Raw genomic sequence first — 12,425 nt, 5'->3', positions numbered from 1 at the left:
TTTTTTGTATTTTTAGTAGAGACGGGGTTTCACCATGTTGGCCAGGATGGTCTCGATCTCTTGACCTCGTGATCCACCCGCCTTGGCCTCCCAAAATGCTGGGATTACAGGCTTGAGCCACCGTGCCCGGCCTAAACTTCCTTTTGTGTTATAGTCAAAGATCACTGATCAAAAATCAGAAAAAGTAGTTTCAAAGAAACAATCACAGAAATATTGTTGGAATGATTAAGACTGTAAATAAGACTGTAAATATGGGCTATGAACCGGAAGTAGTTGGTTCAGGAGCACTTACATGGTTAATGGTTTTTATTGACTACCATGTGGCTGATTCCATGTTTTGTATTGGTAGTAACCTTGATGCAAATAAATCTTCCAATATAGTCGAATAAAACATTAAACTGCTCCTTTTGTTATCATTTATCTAGACACTATTTCTTTTGAAAAAAGCCTACAGTATTTTTAAGTATGGACTTTTCTCCCTAATGTGTTAAGCAGACACAAATGTCTGCTTAGTTATATTTATATTAAACATGGCTTAGTAACTTTTTTCTACTTTGAAAAGTTTAAAGTTTCATTCTCATGATAGTTACTGAGAACAGTTATTTAAAAAATACATGCAATGTAAGAATCCAAGCATATATGTATCTTACTCGTGCTTTTAAAGAACGTATTTTTCCCTTGGAAATACTTCCACCATCACCAACCACTCTGAAAGATAAAAAAATGAGAAAAGGTCATAAGATCTTCCATGGCTAATAGTGCTATCAGGTAATAAAGTTAACTTCCATTTATATAATAAGACTGTTTATAGGCCAGGTGAGGCAGACACAACACCTATTCCTATCTCTTTCTTCCTTGCTTACCTCCCATTAGGCCGAAAAAGTGAAATACTTATTTTCCTGCCTTTCTTTGTAGTTAGGGCTGGCAATGTAATTCAGTTCTAGCCAATGAGATAAAGGGGAAGTACTCAGGGAAGCTTTTAAAGAAGGACCAGATGCAGTTTCCGTCTATCTTCTGCCTTTTTCCTCCCTCAAACATAAATATGAATGTGATTCCTGGAGCAGAGGCTGACGTTTTACAGTCATGAAGTAATAAATACAAGGACAAAAAGCCAACACACTTATGGACAGCAGAACAGTAGATAGTATTAGGTCTTTGAGGCATTTCTTTTAAACTAGAACATGATTTCCAGATTTGTCTATGAGATAAATCGATCCAGATTTGTCCGTGAGATAAATCGATACCTTTACTGCTTAAGTCACCATTAATGTGGTTTCCTATTGCAGCAAAACACCCAACAATGATATACTATTTGCCATCGAGTATCTAAGGCTGTTTTCAGAATTTCATGTTGGAAATAAGTTGCCAAAGTGCTGAAATCTAACACAGTGTATGGGTCAATAATGACAGTTCACAAGACAGACTATATGAAGGGTAGCCAATTGCCAGGCCAAATCCAACTAGCTGTCTGTTTTCCTAAATAAAGTTTTATTCAAACATGAACACACCCATTCCCTTATGTATTACCTATGCCCACAGTCATGCTACAGATCAAGAAGTGGTGTAAAAGACTTTATGGTTCACAAAACCTAACATATTTATGTACTGCCTGGTCCTTTACAGAAAACATACGCCAACCCACGCTGTAGGTAAATTCCTATCATGCTATTAAAAAGGTATAAACATTTGATAAGAAGAGTACACAAAGATGTGGTCTTACTTTTGAAAAAGATTTTTTGTACTAAGTTGTGGAACAGATGCCGAATGTGTTGATAGTACACAGAAAAAAGTACAAGATGCTACAACCCTTCTTGCCAAAATTACCAGGAAAATAATATTGCTCTCAGGTTAAAGTATAAAACACACAGAGTAGATAAGGGTGTAGTTATGAAGAATCACCTTATGAAGAAAGTAAAGCTCCTAGGCTGAGTCTCAACCATGTAATACCCAATGTAAGCAACAAGAAGTAAAGAGGTGGGTGTAGGAACTTCGCAAGAGAATTGCCTGAAAGGAAGTATTACAGAGGCAAATTTGAGTCTCCTAAGAGAATTTAGAGGTGAAGATATTCTCGGCTACAAGTAAGAGGGAATCTACAGTCTATATGACAGATATCTCCATAAAATAAAGATAAATGATACAAGCCATTAACTTCCTGTGCTCTGATTCCATGGTCACCAAGCAACCTTCTGATTATTACATAGCTTTTCAGGTAGATTTCCTACAAGAGATAATGTAATGTGGCTATGAAGAAAAAATGAGAATTTGGTTTTTGGTTAACCTGGCTCTACTGGAGAGCAATGAACCCACCTCAAGATGCCAATGACACTTCTGAGTTTGCAAGCCAGAGCCCTAGATAGACTGTGGAATTCACCCAGGAAGCAGGGACTAATTTGCTTTCTCTAGAAGATAACTGCTCACACACCCAGCCAATTATTTTGAACTAGAACTGATATTCCCATTGAATTAATGCCTGATATTAAGTATATATTTTTCAGTTTAAGTCTGCTTTATGAAGTATTTTGAAAATGCATGAACTTAATGATTTGACTGATATTAAAAGCTTATGGACATATCCTGAATGGCAACTTAAATTACTCTTCCAGATAAAAGATATATGGTACTTACATATACCCTTTATTAAATAAACAAAACAATCCAACAACTGCTTGTCTCCTTTTTAAGTACATTTTTATACTTATATATGTAAACAATTACATTTTTCTTTTAAAAGTTAGTTTTTACTGGATGCATTAACAAGATGCCCTCTGGGAAAATTACAGCTTTCCTTTAATGAAACTTATTTCAAGGTTAAGTTAAAAGAAGCCACTCTAAAGGTAAATCTGTTGTCTGGTTCTGCACAATAATAGGAGAATATTAATAATCTAATAGAATAAATATGCTTTCAATAATGAAACAAAAAAAGACAACTTCGCAGCAACTGGCTATTTTTATTGTCCTTTGAAGAATTCTCTCCCAAGCGACTGAAACGAAAAGTATCACACCGCAACAGACTTTAATCCCATCTTACCTGGTATCCACATTTCTAAAGAAGCTGCTTATTGCCTCATCATAAATTCCTTTCTAAAAAGAAAAACACACGTTAATAGCATTTAGGTTCTGCTTCTTGCCGAAATCCAGTTCTTTCCATTTTAACAATCTCATAATACTATAAGGGCTAGGATGACGCTCTGATAAGAAAAAGCAAGTATCACAAAATGCTGAGCCTCACTCTTCCCAATCTCCTTAGAAGAGTAAATGCCATGAGGTCTACAGATAAAGTTCAGCAGGGGGTGCTAAAGAAAGGATTCCTCCTATAGGACTGTAGAACAGGTCCATCAAATGAGTGTTCTCTGGATTCTTGGTGATCTTTTAAAAGCTGACTGGTTAAATTAAGGAATACAATAATCACGCGTGTTATCTGTTTTACAAAGTACTTTCCCATACACAATCTCACTGGTCTGCCACGAACACTAATAAAGAGCAGACCCTGAGAATTAGAAAAAATGTTAAGACTAAGGTCTTCGGTCGGTGTTCTTTTAGTTTATTGTGCGTCTGGCAGCAACATGGTTAAAAACCAGTATGTACTTTACTGGGAATATCCCATGCAACTTAAATAGGTCAGATGAAAGCTCAAGTCGAGTGGGTGCTGGAAGACCTTGCTGACAGGAGAGAGGGGCTCGCGACGGCAGGAGGGTACCTGGTTGACCGCAGCGTGCTCCCTTAGCGCCAGGTCCCAGAAGCAACAGCCGATCTGGTTTCCGCACTGGCCGACTGCGACCAGAGAGGAAGAAAAGAGAATAGGATATTAGGCAGGAAACAAGGCATTCCGCGGCGACTCTCTACCCGTCCCGCGCAGCTCACCCTGTACGACCACTGACTGGGTCATTCTGGAGAGCGGCCAGCTCGCGGTGCTTGCGAGCCGGTACCGGCTTCTGCATTCCGTCCTCAACAGCTTTCTCCGAGGGGGCGGCCGTAAGTCACGCTGCTACCGCAAGCCGCTGCTGTCGCTAAGCACGTTCCTAGTTTCAGACGAAGGTTTTCCGTCAGGAGGCCGCGCAAGTGCACTTGCGTCTCACCGTTACCATAGCGACTGGGCCTCGGGAAGGCAGATCCTTGCTGCTTTGTCAACATCTTTGAGCAACTACGGCCCCGGAGGCCGGGCTAACTGGCGGGTAACTAGGCTTTAGAGTGGTATTTTAAAATATGTGTCTTTAAGCTGTTCGTAGGCTATCAGAGGTTTAATTTTTGTTCACAGCGTCAACACCCTGGGCGGTGGATCAGTTCCGCTTATTCACATTCCACGAGACGCTGCCTTAGCATCTCTATTCAGCAAGCCCTTTGTTCTAATAGAAAATGAACAATGGCGTTGAGCAGAAAGAAACCCCAGAGAAACAGACATGTCAGGGCACAATTGAAGCTAGATGGCTATACACTTTGACAAAAATGGCAAAACTAAGATCAGAGACCCAACCAGTATTTGTTGAACGCTCTATACTCACCAAGTTAACTTGTAGGCTCTCTGGGAGGATTCAAAAGAAATTAAGACATGGATCCAGTTCCAAGAAGCTTACAATCTAATTGAAGACATACACGTGAAATACTCAAAGAATTGTGTGGTATTGACTATAAGTGCAACAGGATTCTCTGGTTGAGGATGTAGATGAGTAAACAGAAATCTGATGGAAGAGATGGGATTAATGCTAGGCATTTAGATGGGATCGAGGAGGAGAATATTAAAAAATTAGGCATTATGACAATTACCAACTCCGTAAAATTGTCAAACATTAAAATGTGTAAACTTTTATTGATAAAAATTAGACCAGAATTTAATTAACAACTCAAGTACTTCTTTAATGAAAGTAATATTTTCCACAAAAATTCTGAAGAACTATGAAACCGTAAGAAGTCTTCTTTGTTTCGTTAAAAGTTAAATTTTATGGTATGTGTTATGAATGTGTGCTAATATGAACTGTAATATTCAATTGATTAGAGCACTTTATTGTCCCATTAGACACATAGTAATTATTATTACATTTTTCTGGTAGCTGGTAGTTTAAAGTTGCAATGGATTTTATATCTTTTGGTAATAGGCAGCTTTTAATCAGTAAATTTTTGCAGGCTGGACTTATTCTTAACTGCTTATTTAGCATAGGGTCAATGGTAGAGGTACAGTCGGGCACTTTGGGTCTTGATGCTAAAGTCCCAAAGTCTGGAGCTTACAAAATTTGCAAGTCTTGGTCCAGTTTGTAGGCAGTGATGTGAATAGGTCTGTATCAGTCTGTTATCCGTGTCAGTCAGATGATATACTGGTCTCTGCAGAATGCTACCCCTCATGCAGTCACAGTCATTGTTCTCTAGAAGCCACACATAGAAAAGTCCTAACATATCTCATTAGTAACTTCAGTCTGTAGAGAATCAGACTGAGACAGTTCTGCTTAAGAGTCAAGCAAGGGAGAGCCTTACTTACCAGCCACTCCAAAACTTCCATACAGGCAAACCCAGATTAGCTAAGTTGAGATCATCTGAACTGTAGCGGGCTATTCAGAATCTTATAAGAAAGAGAAATGTTTTTTTTTGTGGTTGTTGTTGAAGCCATTGAAGTTTTGGGGTGCAGTTTTATTGGAGCAATAACTGACTAACATACAGAGCAAATAGAGTGGACAGAATTCTACATGCTGAGAATGAAAAAGAGATTTCTATAGAAAAATCAACACCAAGACATAAAACCTCATTAAATCATTCAGTTTTTCAGAATAAAGAGAATTCTTTAGGTACCTAGGCATGAAATGAACAGGGGAGTATGATGGAGAAAGAATAAGAAACTTGCTGTTTTCCTCTGTTTGCCTCCTCCTCAACTGTGTCAGTGTTTTTGTCTTCTACCCATTTCCACCTAATTAATGCACACTTGTCTTTTAGATTTAGATTTCATACTAAAACAAATCCTATCCTAGCCTATAAACTCCACTATAACAGGAACTGTGTTTGTTTTTGCTTAATCTTTTATCTTTAACACTTAACACATGCCTGGCTCATGTGGATTCTCAGCAAATATTTGTTAAATGAATGAATGGAGTCTATGGGTCTTTTTTTCTTAGACTATGGCAAGTTCAAGTATCACTCATTTTCTGCATCTCATGAATTAATATCTTGAGAGTTGAAAGATTAATGCTCTTGAGCTTATGATACTTAAGGGAGCGTTTGGAGACTTCACTGTCTTTTAACTCACCATTTGTACTGCTCTTGTCTATCTATTGCTTTATGAAAATCTGCTGGAGACTCAAGTTCATTTTGTCTTCTGATGTATTATTCTAATGTCATAAAGTTTCATCATTAAGGCTACTGTTTGGTTTGTTTCATTGTATCACCCATTCTAAGGAAGCATGGTATGCCAAATGGACTAGTTAAAATGGTAAATTAGAAGATTTTAAGAATATCCCACTTACAGGTATTTTACTTTATATATATCAGTGACTAAAAAGTGAAATCAATGTCTCAACACTCTGATTTCAAGAATGACACAAAAATATTTAGGAAGTAGTGCTGATTGAATTATGGTATCCCAGTCATTGGCTTTATACATGTTATATATTTTTGTATTCCTCACAACAACTCTGTAAGGTAGGAATTAATACCATTTTACAGACAAACTTTTAGTGATTTGCTCAAAATCTCAGCACTAGCATTGTGTCAAAATTCAAATATGACTGGGCACAGTGGCTCACGCTTGTAGCCTCAGCACTTTGAGAAGGCAAGATGGGTGGATTGCTTGAGCCCAGGAATTTGAGACCAGCCTGGGCAACATGGTAAAATTCTGTCTCTACAAAAAAATACAAAATCATCTGGGCGTGGTGGTGTGCACCTGTAGTTCCAGCTACTTGAGATGCTGAGGCGGGAGGATTGCTTGAGCCCAGGAGGTTGTGGCTGCATGCAGTGAGCCATGATCATGCCACTGCACTCGCCTGGGTGACAGAGCAAGAACCTGTCTCAAAAACAAGCAAACAAACAAAAAAACAACAACAAAAACCAATTTAAATCTAATTCTGATGCTACCATCACTTTTCTACTGCTACCTCCTCTCAAACATGTGAACTATCAAAATTTTTTGCCATCCTAAGGACCAAATGTTACTATCAAAATTTTTTGCCATCCTAAGGACCAAATGTTTAGGTCCTAAGATACATTAGCTAACAATGGCCAGCAATTATTTGTTTGTGTGACTGTGACACTGTCAGTTAAATTATTTTTCTAAGCTAAAATGCTGATCAACTTACTCATAGATACTATCCTAGTAAGAAAAAGGAGAGGTAAGATCATATTCAATATCAAGTTAATTCTTATGTAAAATGCCAGTTTTCTATAACATGAGTCATATGACACATATAAACACAACAGTGTTAGGTGCGGGGCTAGGGGAGGGATAGCATTAGGAGAAATACCTAATGTAGATGATGGGGTGATGGATGCAGCCAACCACCATGGAATGTGTATATCTATGTAACAAAACTGCACATTCTGCACATGAAACTTTAAGTTCAATAATGAAAAATAAATTAAAAAAAGAATTTGTGTCATTAAAAAAAATGCCCACTAGGGCCGGGTGCAGTAGTTTACGCCAGTAATCCTAGCATTTCGGGAGGCTGAGGTGGGAGGTTCGCCTGAGGTCAGGAGTTCAACCTGACCAACATGGAGAAACTCTGTTTCTACTAAAAGTACAAAAACTAGCTGGGTGTGGTGGTGTGTGCCTGTGATCCCATTTACTCGGAAGGCGGGCTGCACTGAGGCAGGAGAATCACTTGAACCTGGGAGGCAGAGGTTGCAGTGAGCCGAGATCGCACCACTGCACTCAAGCCTGGGTGACAGAGTGAGACTCTGCCTCAAAAAAAAACATGCTCACTAACATTTAATAGTTTAGTCATCAGATACGAAAATTGAAAAACTGCTTAGCGGACGAGTAATGTTCTGATGTAAGGGTTAAACTAAGCATTACTGAGTAGAGCAGATGTTCATGAGGTAAGCTATTGATATAGAAGCCAAGAACGAGTTGGGAGAGGGAGAGCAGTTCAGAGAAATGCAAAGGTGGAACGAGCAGAGAAGCAGCCCAGGGCCCAGGGAACAGAATAATGAGGACAGTACAAGATGTATTCTTCCTTTCACAATTGTAATTTTTCCTGCCATTTGTGAATTTGAAGGCTCTCTTGAGCAAACAGTAAAAAACAAAACAGGTTACTCCAGGCATTAGAGAGAGGGTGTAAAGAATCCCATATAAGAGTTACAGAGAAATCTGTAAAGGCACAGTTTGGGTTTGATGATTTTGGAGTGGGATGAGGATGTAGATAGATTGGATTTAATTGTCATAATTAAGTGAAAGTCTAGGGGGGAGAGAGAATGAGGAAAACAGGATCTAAAATGAGAAGAATCTCAACTCTGATTTTGTACAGATTGATTAGACTGTAGGCCCTCATTCATGGATGAAAATACTAATAGGGAAATAAGGAATTGTAGGGAAATAAGGAATAAGGCAGTAACAATAAGAATGAAACTCTTCAAAAGACTTTAAGAGAAAATTTTTAGTTATCCTCAGTTGGTTTTTGGAGCTATGCATTGAGATGTTTGATTCTTTAGCAGGTAGGAAACTATGTGAAAGAATCTTCCGATGTCATAATTTCCGGGTGTCACTGGAACATTTGATCATCATTCCTTTGGCAATTCCAGGCTTCTGTGGAAGGTCAGTAGAAGCATTGATTTATTCACCTCTACAGGAATCAGACTCGGCCTATATCAGTAAGTCTATTTATCCTTGATCAAATAACAATGTTAACACCTGCATACATAATCACACTAAACCACAGTGTGGTTTTACTAAATCATCATTGAGCAAAACAGTTTTTTTCTTGATAATTGACACATAGTCTATAAAAGTTATCATATTTAAATTCTTAAACCTTAATTTAGTTTTATTGCCACCAATAAACATTTACTTTTAGGCATAGAATACTACACTAGGCATAAGAAATAGTTGAGCCATTTAAAATTTTTCCTATCCCTTGTGGGCTAATAGTTGAATACATGCAAATTATTTCAAGATAGAGCTATTAAATATTCACCGTGTGCCAAGCACTGTTCTAGGTATTAAGTATTCAGTGATGACAAAGATAGACTTGGAATGAGGGGGGATATTAAGCATTTACAAAAATAAGGTTAGTATTTTCAACAGTGGGCAGTTCTGCTTCTCTCTCCCACAAGGGGACATTTGGCGATATCTGTAGACATTTTGAACTGTCACAACTTTGGGGGAGGGGTACTGTTTGCATCCACTGGGCAAAGGCCTTGAATTCTGCAAAACATCCTCCAATGCACAAGATAGTTTCCTCCTTTGCCGACTAAGAATTATCTGATCCCAACTGTCAATAGTGTCGTGGCTGAGAAACCTTGAATTAGAATGACGATAACTGTTACAAAGCAGAAATAAAGGTTGCTATGAAAACTTAGATAATGGGGGTTTATAGAATTAAGTTACAGAGTAAGTAAAATGTCAGTTCAGACTTAATGGATTGCATTGGCCATAGCAAATGAAGGGTGGGAGCAGTGGGGTAGGGAAGAGTTCCAAGGCAGGCAGTAAGGAGTTTATTTATATGTGTTTATGTGTATGCATCATGTCTACTTCATAATAAATTAAATATCTCATGTATACTTGCACATATATATATATATTTTTTTTTACTAATGCTCAGTAGTACATGCTGAATAATAATAGTTAACATTTACTGAGCACTTACTGTGTGTTAGGCACTGCACTTTACATGTATTACCTTACTCAATCCTCACTATTTTCCTAGAAGTAGATAATATTATCACCAATGTACCTGTGAGAAATATAGATAAATACCTTGGATCACATAGTTGGGAAGGGCCAGAACCAGCATTTGAACTCAGATAAATCCAGCTTTCCCAAGGCTACTTTCTTAACTACTTTACTATGACTATAAAGAAGCAGGGGGAAATGAATAATCACCTGGAGCAGAAGGATTAGCTGAAGATCTCTTGGTGAATGCAAAATTCTGTGCTCCAAAGGAAGAGAAGAGTATAGATAGGTAGAGAGGTGCGTGTTGATTTTAACAACTATTTAAAGGAAAACCGAATTTTGTCTTCACACAGCAGAAATGGACTTCAGTTATGTTAACCATCGGGCACACTATCCTTGTATCACTTGGTGGCTATTTTGTATTTTTTGCAAGACTTAAATTGTACATAAGGGATAGGTGTGAAATACTTTTATAGCTATTTATAAGTAAAATAACACTCAGAATATTTCTATATGTCTATAACAAGATAGTAATATTAAAAATTCCAAGGCCAGGCATGTGTGCACCTGTAGTTCCAGTTCCTAAGGAGGCTGAGGCAGGAGGATCGCTTAAGCCCAGGGGTTCAAGGTTGTAGTGCACTATGATTGCACTTGTGAATAACCACTGCACTCCAGCCTAGGCAACATAATAAGACTCTGATTCCTAAAAAAATTCTGTACAAGTCTTTGATGACAAACTGTCTCCACCCCCAATATTTTAACTTTCTAATCTAGGTTTTCAGTGAATTATGCCTTTTCAGTTTGGAACCCAGCCAAGGAGGTTTCCAGTGGAAGGAGGAGATTCTTCAACTGGGCTAGAACCGGGGATGAGCTCCAGTGCTACCTGTAATGGGAAGGAGATGTCACCAACCAGGTAAAGTCTTCAATCCTGACAACTGAGGAAATATGTATTGGCTATCATCAATATAACCTTCAGCTGATATTCAGCATAAGCAAGAAAAAATTCTCAGGAATTCAAAAACATTGTTGTTTCTAAATTAGTATTAACAGAGCCCAGGTTTCCTTAGTATAGAGTCTGTATTTTGTATTTCTGTAAGTCTTGATGATAGACCCATTCATTCTCTCTCTTTCTGGTACATTTTTAGCTATTAACCAAAAATCCCCACAATTACCTTTGTATCAGCCTAATAGACTGTTTTGTTGATAGCTTCATGATTAGGTAACATTCAATTAAACAAACAAACCTTCAATGTTAGTATGTACAGGGCACTGTGCTAGGCATAATGAAAAAGACTTAGACCTCAGATTTGGTGTCACTTTGGCTTTGCTGTGGCCTTTGGCAGAAAGAGTGATATAGAGTATGAAGATTCTGTGAGACAAAGCAGTTTTGCAAAATGGTTAGTTCCACTTCTCTGATATTTATCATAGCAAAACTTTAGATACTACATTGTTAGATTCTCATGGTTGGAAACTTTTGAAACACAGATTTAAGTTTAACAGGGTGTAGGTACTTAAAAATCGGAGTTAGTAAAGAATGAAATAGGCTACTTTGGGAAATAGTGAGCTCCCAGTCTTTAGAAATGTTTAGGGCTGAGTGACTATTGATTGGTGGAAATGTTGGAAAGGAAATTCATATATAAGATGTATTTTTGGACTAGGTGTCATTTAAGGGCCATTTCAAATCTGAGAGTCTGTCACCATTTGAACAGTATGTGGAATACTATGTTCAGTTTTGTATTTTGCCACAAACATTCTCATTTTGAAATCACTCAACTGAAGTGATTTCAGGGTGCATATGCACATGAATTGCCATGGTATTATCACTTATGTTTGTAACTATGCACTTTGTTTTGCCATTTAGCAATCATTACATACCTTTCAAAATGAACATCTGGAGGATTATCTTTGAATATATGAATTTCCTGTGATTAAATCTATGGTAAAGGCCACAATTTCTTTGTTATATCAGTCTAAAATAGGTGCCTCATCAGCAACACCATGTTGTACTCATTTTATGACATTCAGAGATTTCACAGTGATTTTAAACAGTTAAATATACACTAAAATTTGGATGCTCTGAAAAAGATATTTCCCCTTTTTAGTATCTAACTACATGTCGTCTGCTTTTTTATTCAGGCAACTCCGGAGATGCCCTGGAAGTCATTGCCTGACAATAACTGATGTTCCTATCACTGTCTATGCAACAATGAGGAAGCCACCTGCACAAAGCAGCAAGGAAATGCATCCTAAATAGCATCATTAAGTCTTTTGTCAAGGTCTGACTAGGTCAAGGGTAATGGACCAGTATCATCTTGTGATCTGGTAAACGAATAAAAGTGGTGGCACCTTTGAATGATGACAATAATTGAACTATTTACTTTTAGTAAGACAGACAGAAATGTAGTCAATAAAACACACGTAGTAATAGGCTATCAGTTATGCCTGATAGGTAAGACAGAATAATATTTCACAATTAGAAAGTACCTTAGAGATCGTCTTGCTCACAGTAGGTCATTAATATCAATAATTGAAGATGAAGCTTAATTCACCATGGTCATCAATCAGGTGGGGCTTATTCTAAATGCTTAATGTGTCTTAGGCTCATTTCCTTGTTCATATTTGG

The 12,425-nt window shown here is 37.8% G+C and overlaps 2 protein-coding genes across 4 annotated transcripts in view; one reads left to right on the top strand and one right to left on the bottom strand.

The window, feature by feature from the left end:
* Positions 1-3,996, bottom strand: part of TUBE1 (tubulin epsilon 1) — an 18,352-nt gene extending 14,356 nt beyond the window's left edge. For both annotated transcript variants that reach the window (XM_017509237.2, XM_017509239.2), the window contains exons 1-4: positions 3,862-3,996; positions 3,698-3,771; positions 3,029-3,081; positions 651-708 (exon numbers count right to left, since the gene is read on the bottom strand). In XM_017509237.2, coding sequence (XP_017364726.1) covers positions 651-708; positions 3,029-3,081; positions 3,698-3,771; positions 3,862-3,886 — 210 coding nt within the window. In that variant the 5' untranslated portion in view covers positions 3,887-3,996. The remainder of the gene's footprint in view (positions 1-650; positions 709-3,028; positions 3,082-3,697; positions 3,772-3,861) is intronic.
* On the top strand, positions 3,929-12,161 carry FAM229B (family with sequence similarity 229 member B). 2 transcript variants are annotated; one of them, XM_017509241.2, is made up of 4 exons: positions 3,929-4,172; positions 8,623-8,781; positions 10,577-10,715; positions 11,939-12,161. In XM_017509241.2, the coding sequence occupies exons 3-4, from the start codon at positions 10,591-10,593 to the stop codon at positions 12,054-12,056; spliced, it is 243 nt and encodes an 80-aa protein (XP_017364730.1). In that variant the 5' UTR covers positions 3,929-4,172; positions 8,623-8,781; positions 10,577-10,590; the 3' UTR covers positions 12,057-12,161. The 2 variants fall into 2 exon arrangements, with proteins under 2 accessions (XP_017364730.1, XP_017364732.1); XM_017509243.2 differs by having other exon boundaries at positions 4,023-4,172; positions 8,626-8,781.
* The last annotated feature ends 264 nt before the right edge of the window (positions 12,162-12,425 follow it).

The sequence above is a fragment of the Cebus imitator genome, unplaced genomic scaffold, assembly GCF_001604975.1.
Source record: "Cebus imitator isolate Cc_AM_T3 unplaced genomic scaffold, Cebus_imitator-1.0 Scaffold413, whole genome shotgun sequence".
Classification (NCBI taxonomy): Eukaryota; Metazoa; Chordata; class Mammalia; order Primates; family Cebidae; genus Cebus; species Cebus imitator.
The sequence above is the reverse complement of the archived record's forward strand: the minus strand, read 5'-3'. Positions and strand labels throughout refer to the sequence as shown.

Bases quoted from the DNA above. Each gene is read 5' to 3' on its own strand.
- FAM229B (XM_017509241.2), top strand. From the start codon at position 10,591: ATGCCTTTTCAGTTTGGAACCCAGCCAAGGAGGTTTCCAGTGGAAGGA. The intron at 10,716-11,938 runs GTAAAGTCTTCA...TTTTTTATTCAG, and splicing joins AAGGAGATGTCACCAACCAG to GCAACTCCGGAGATGCCCTG.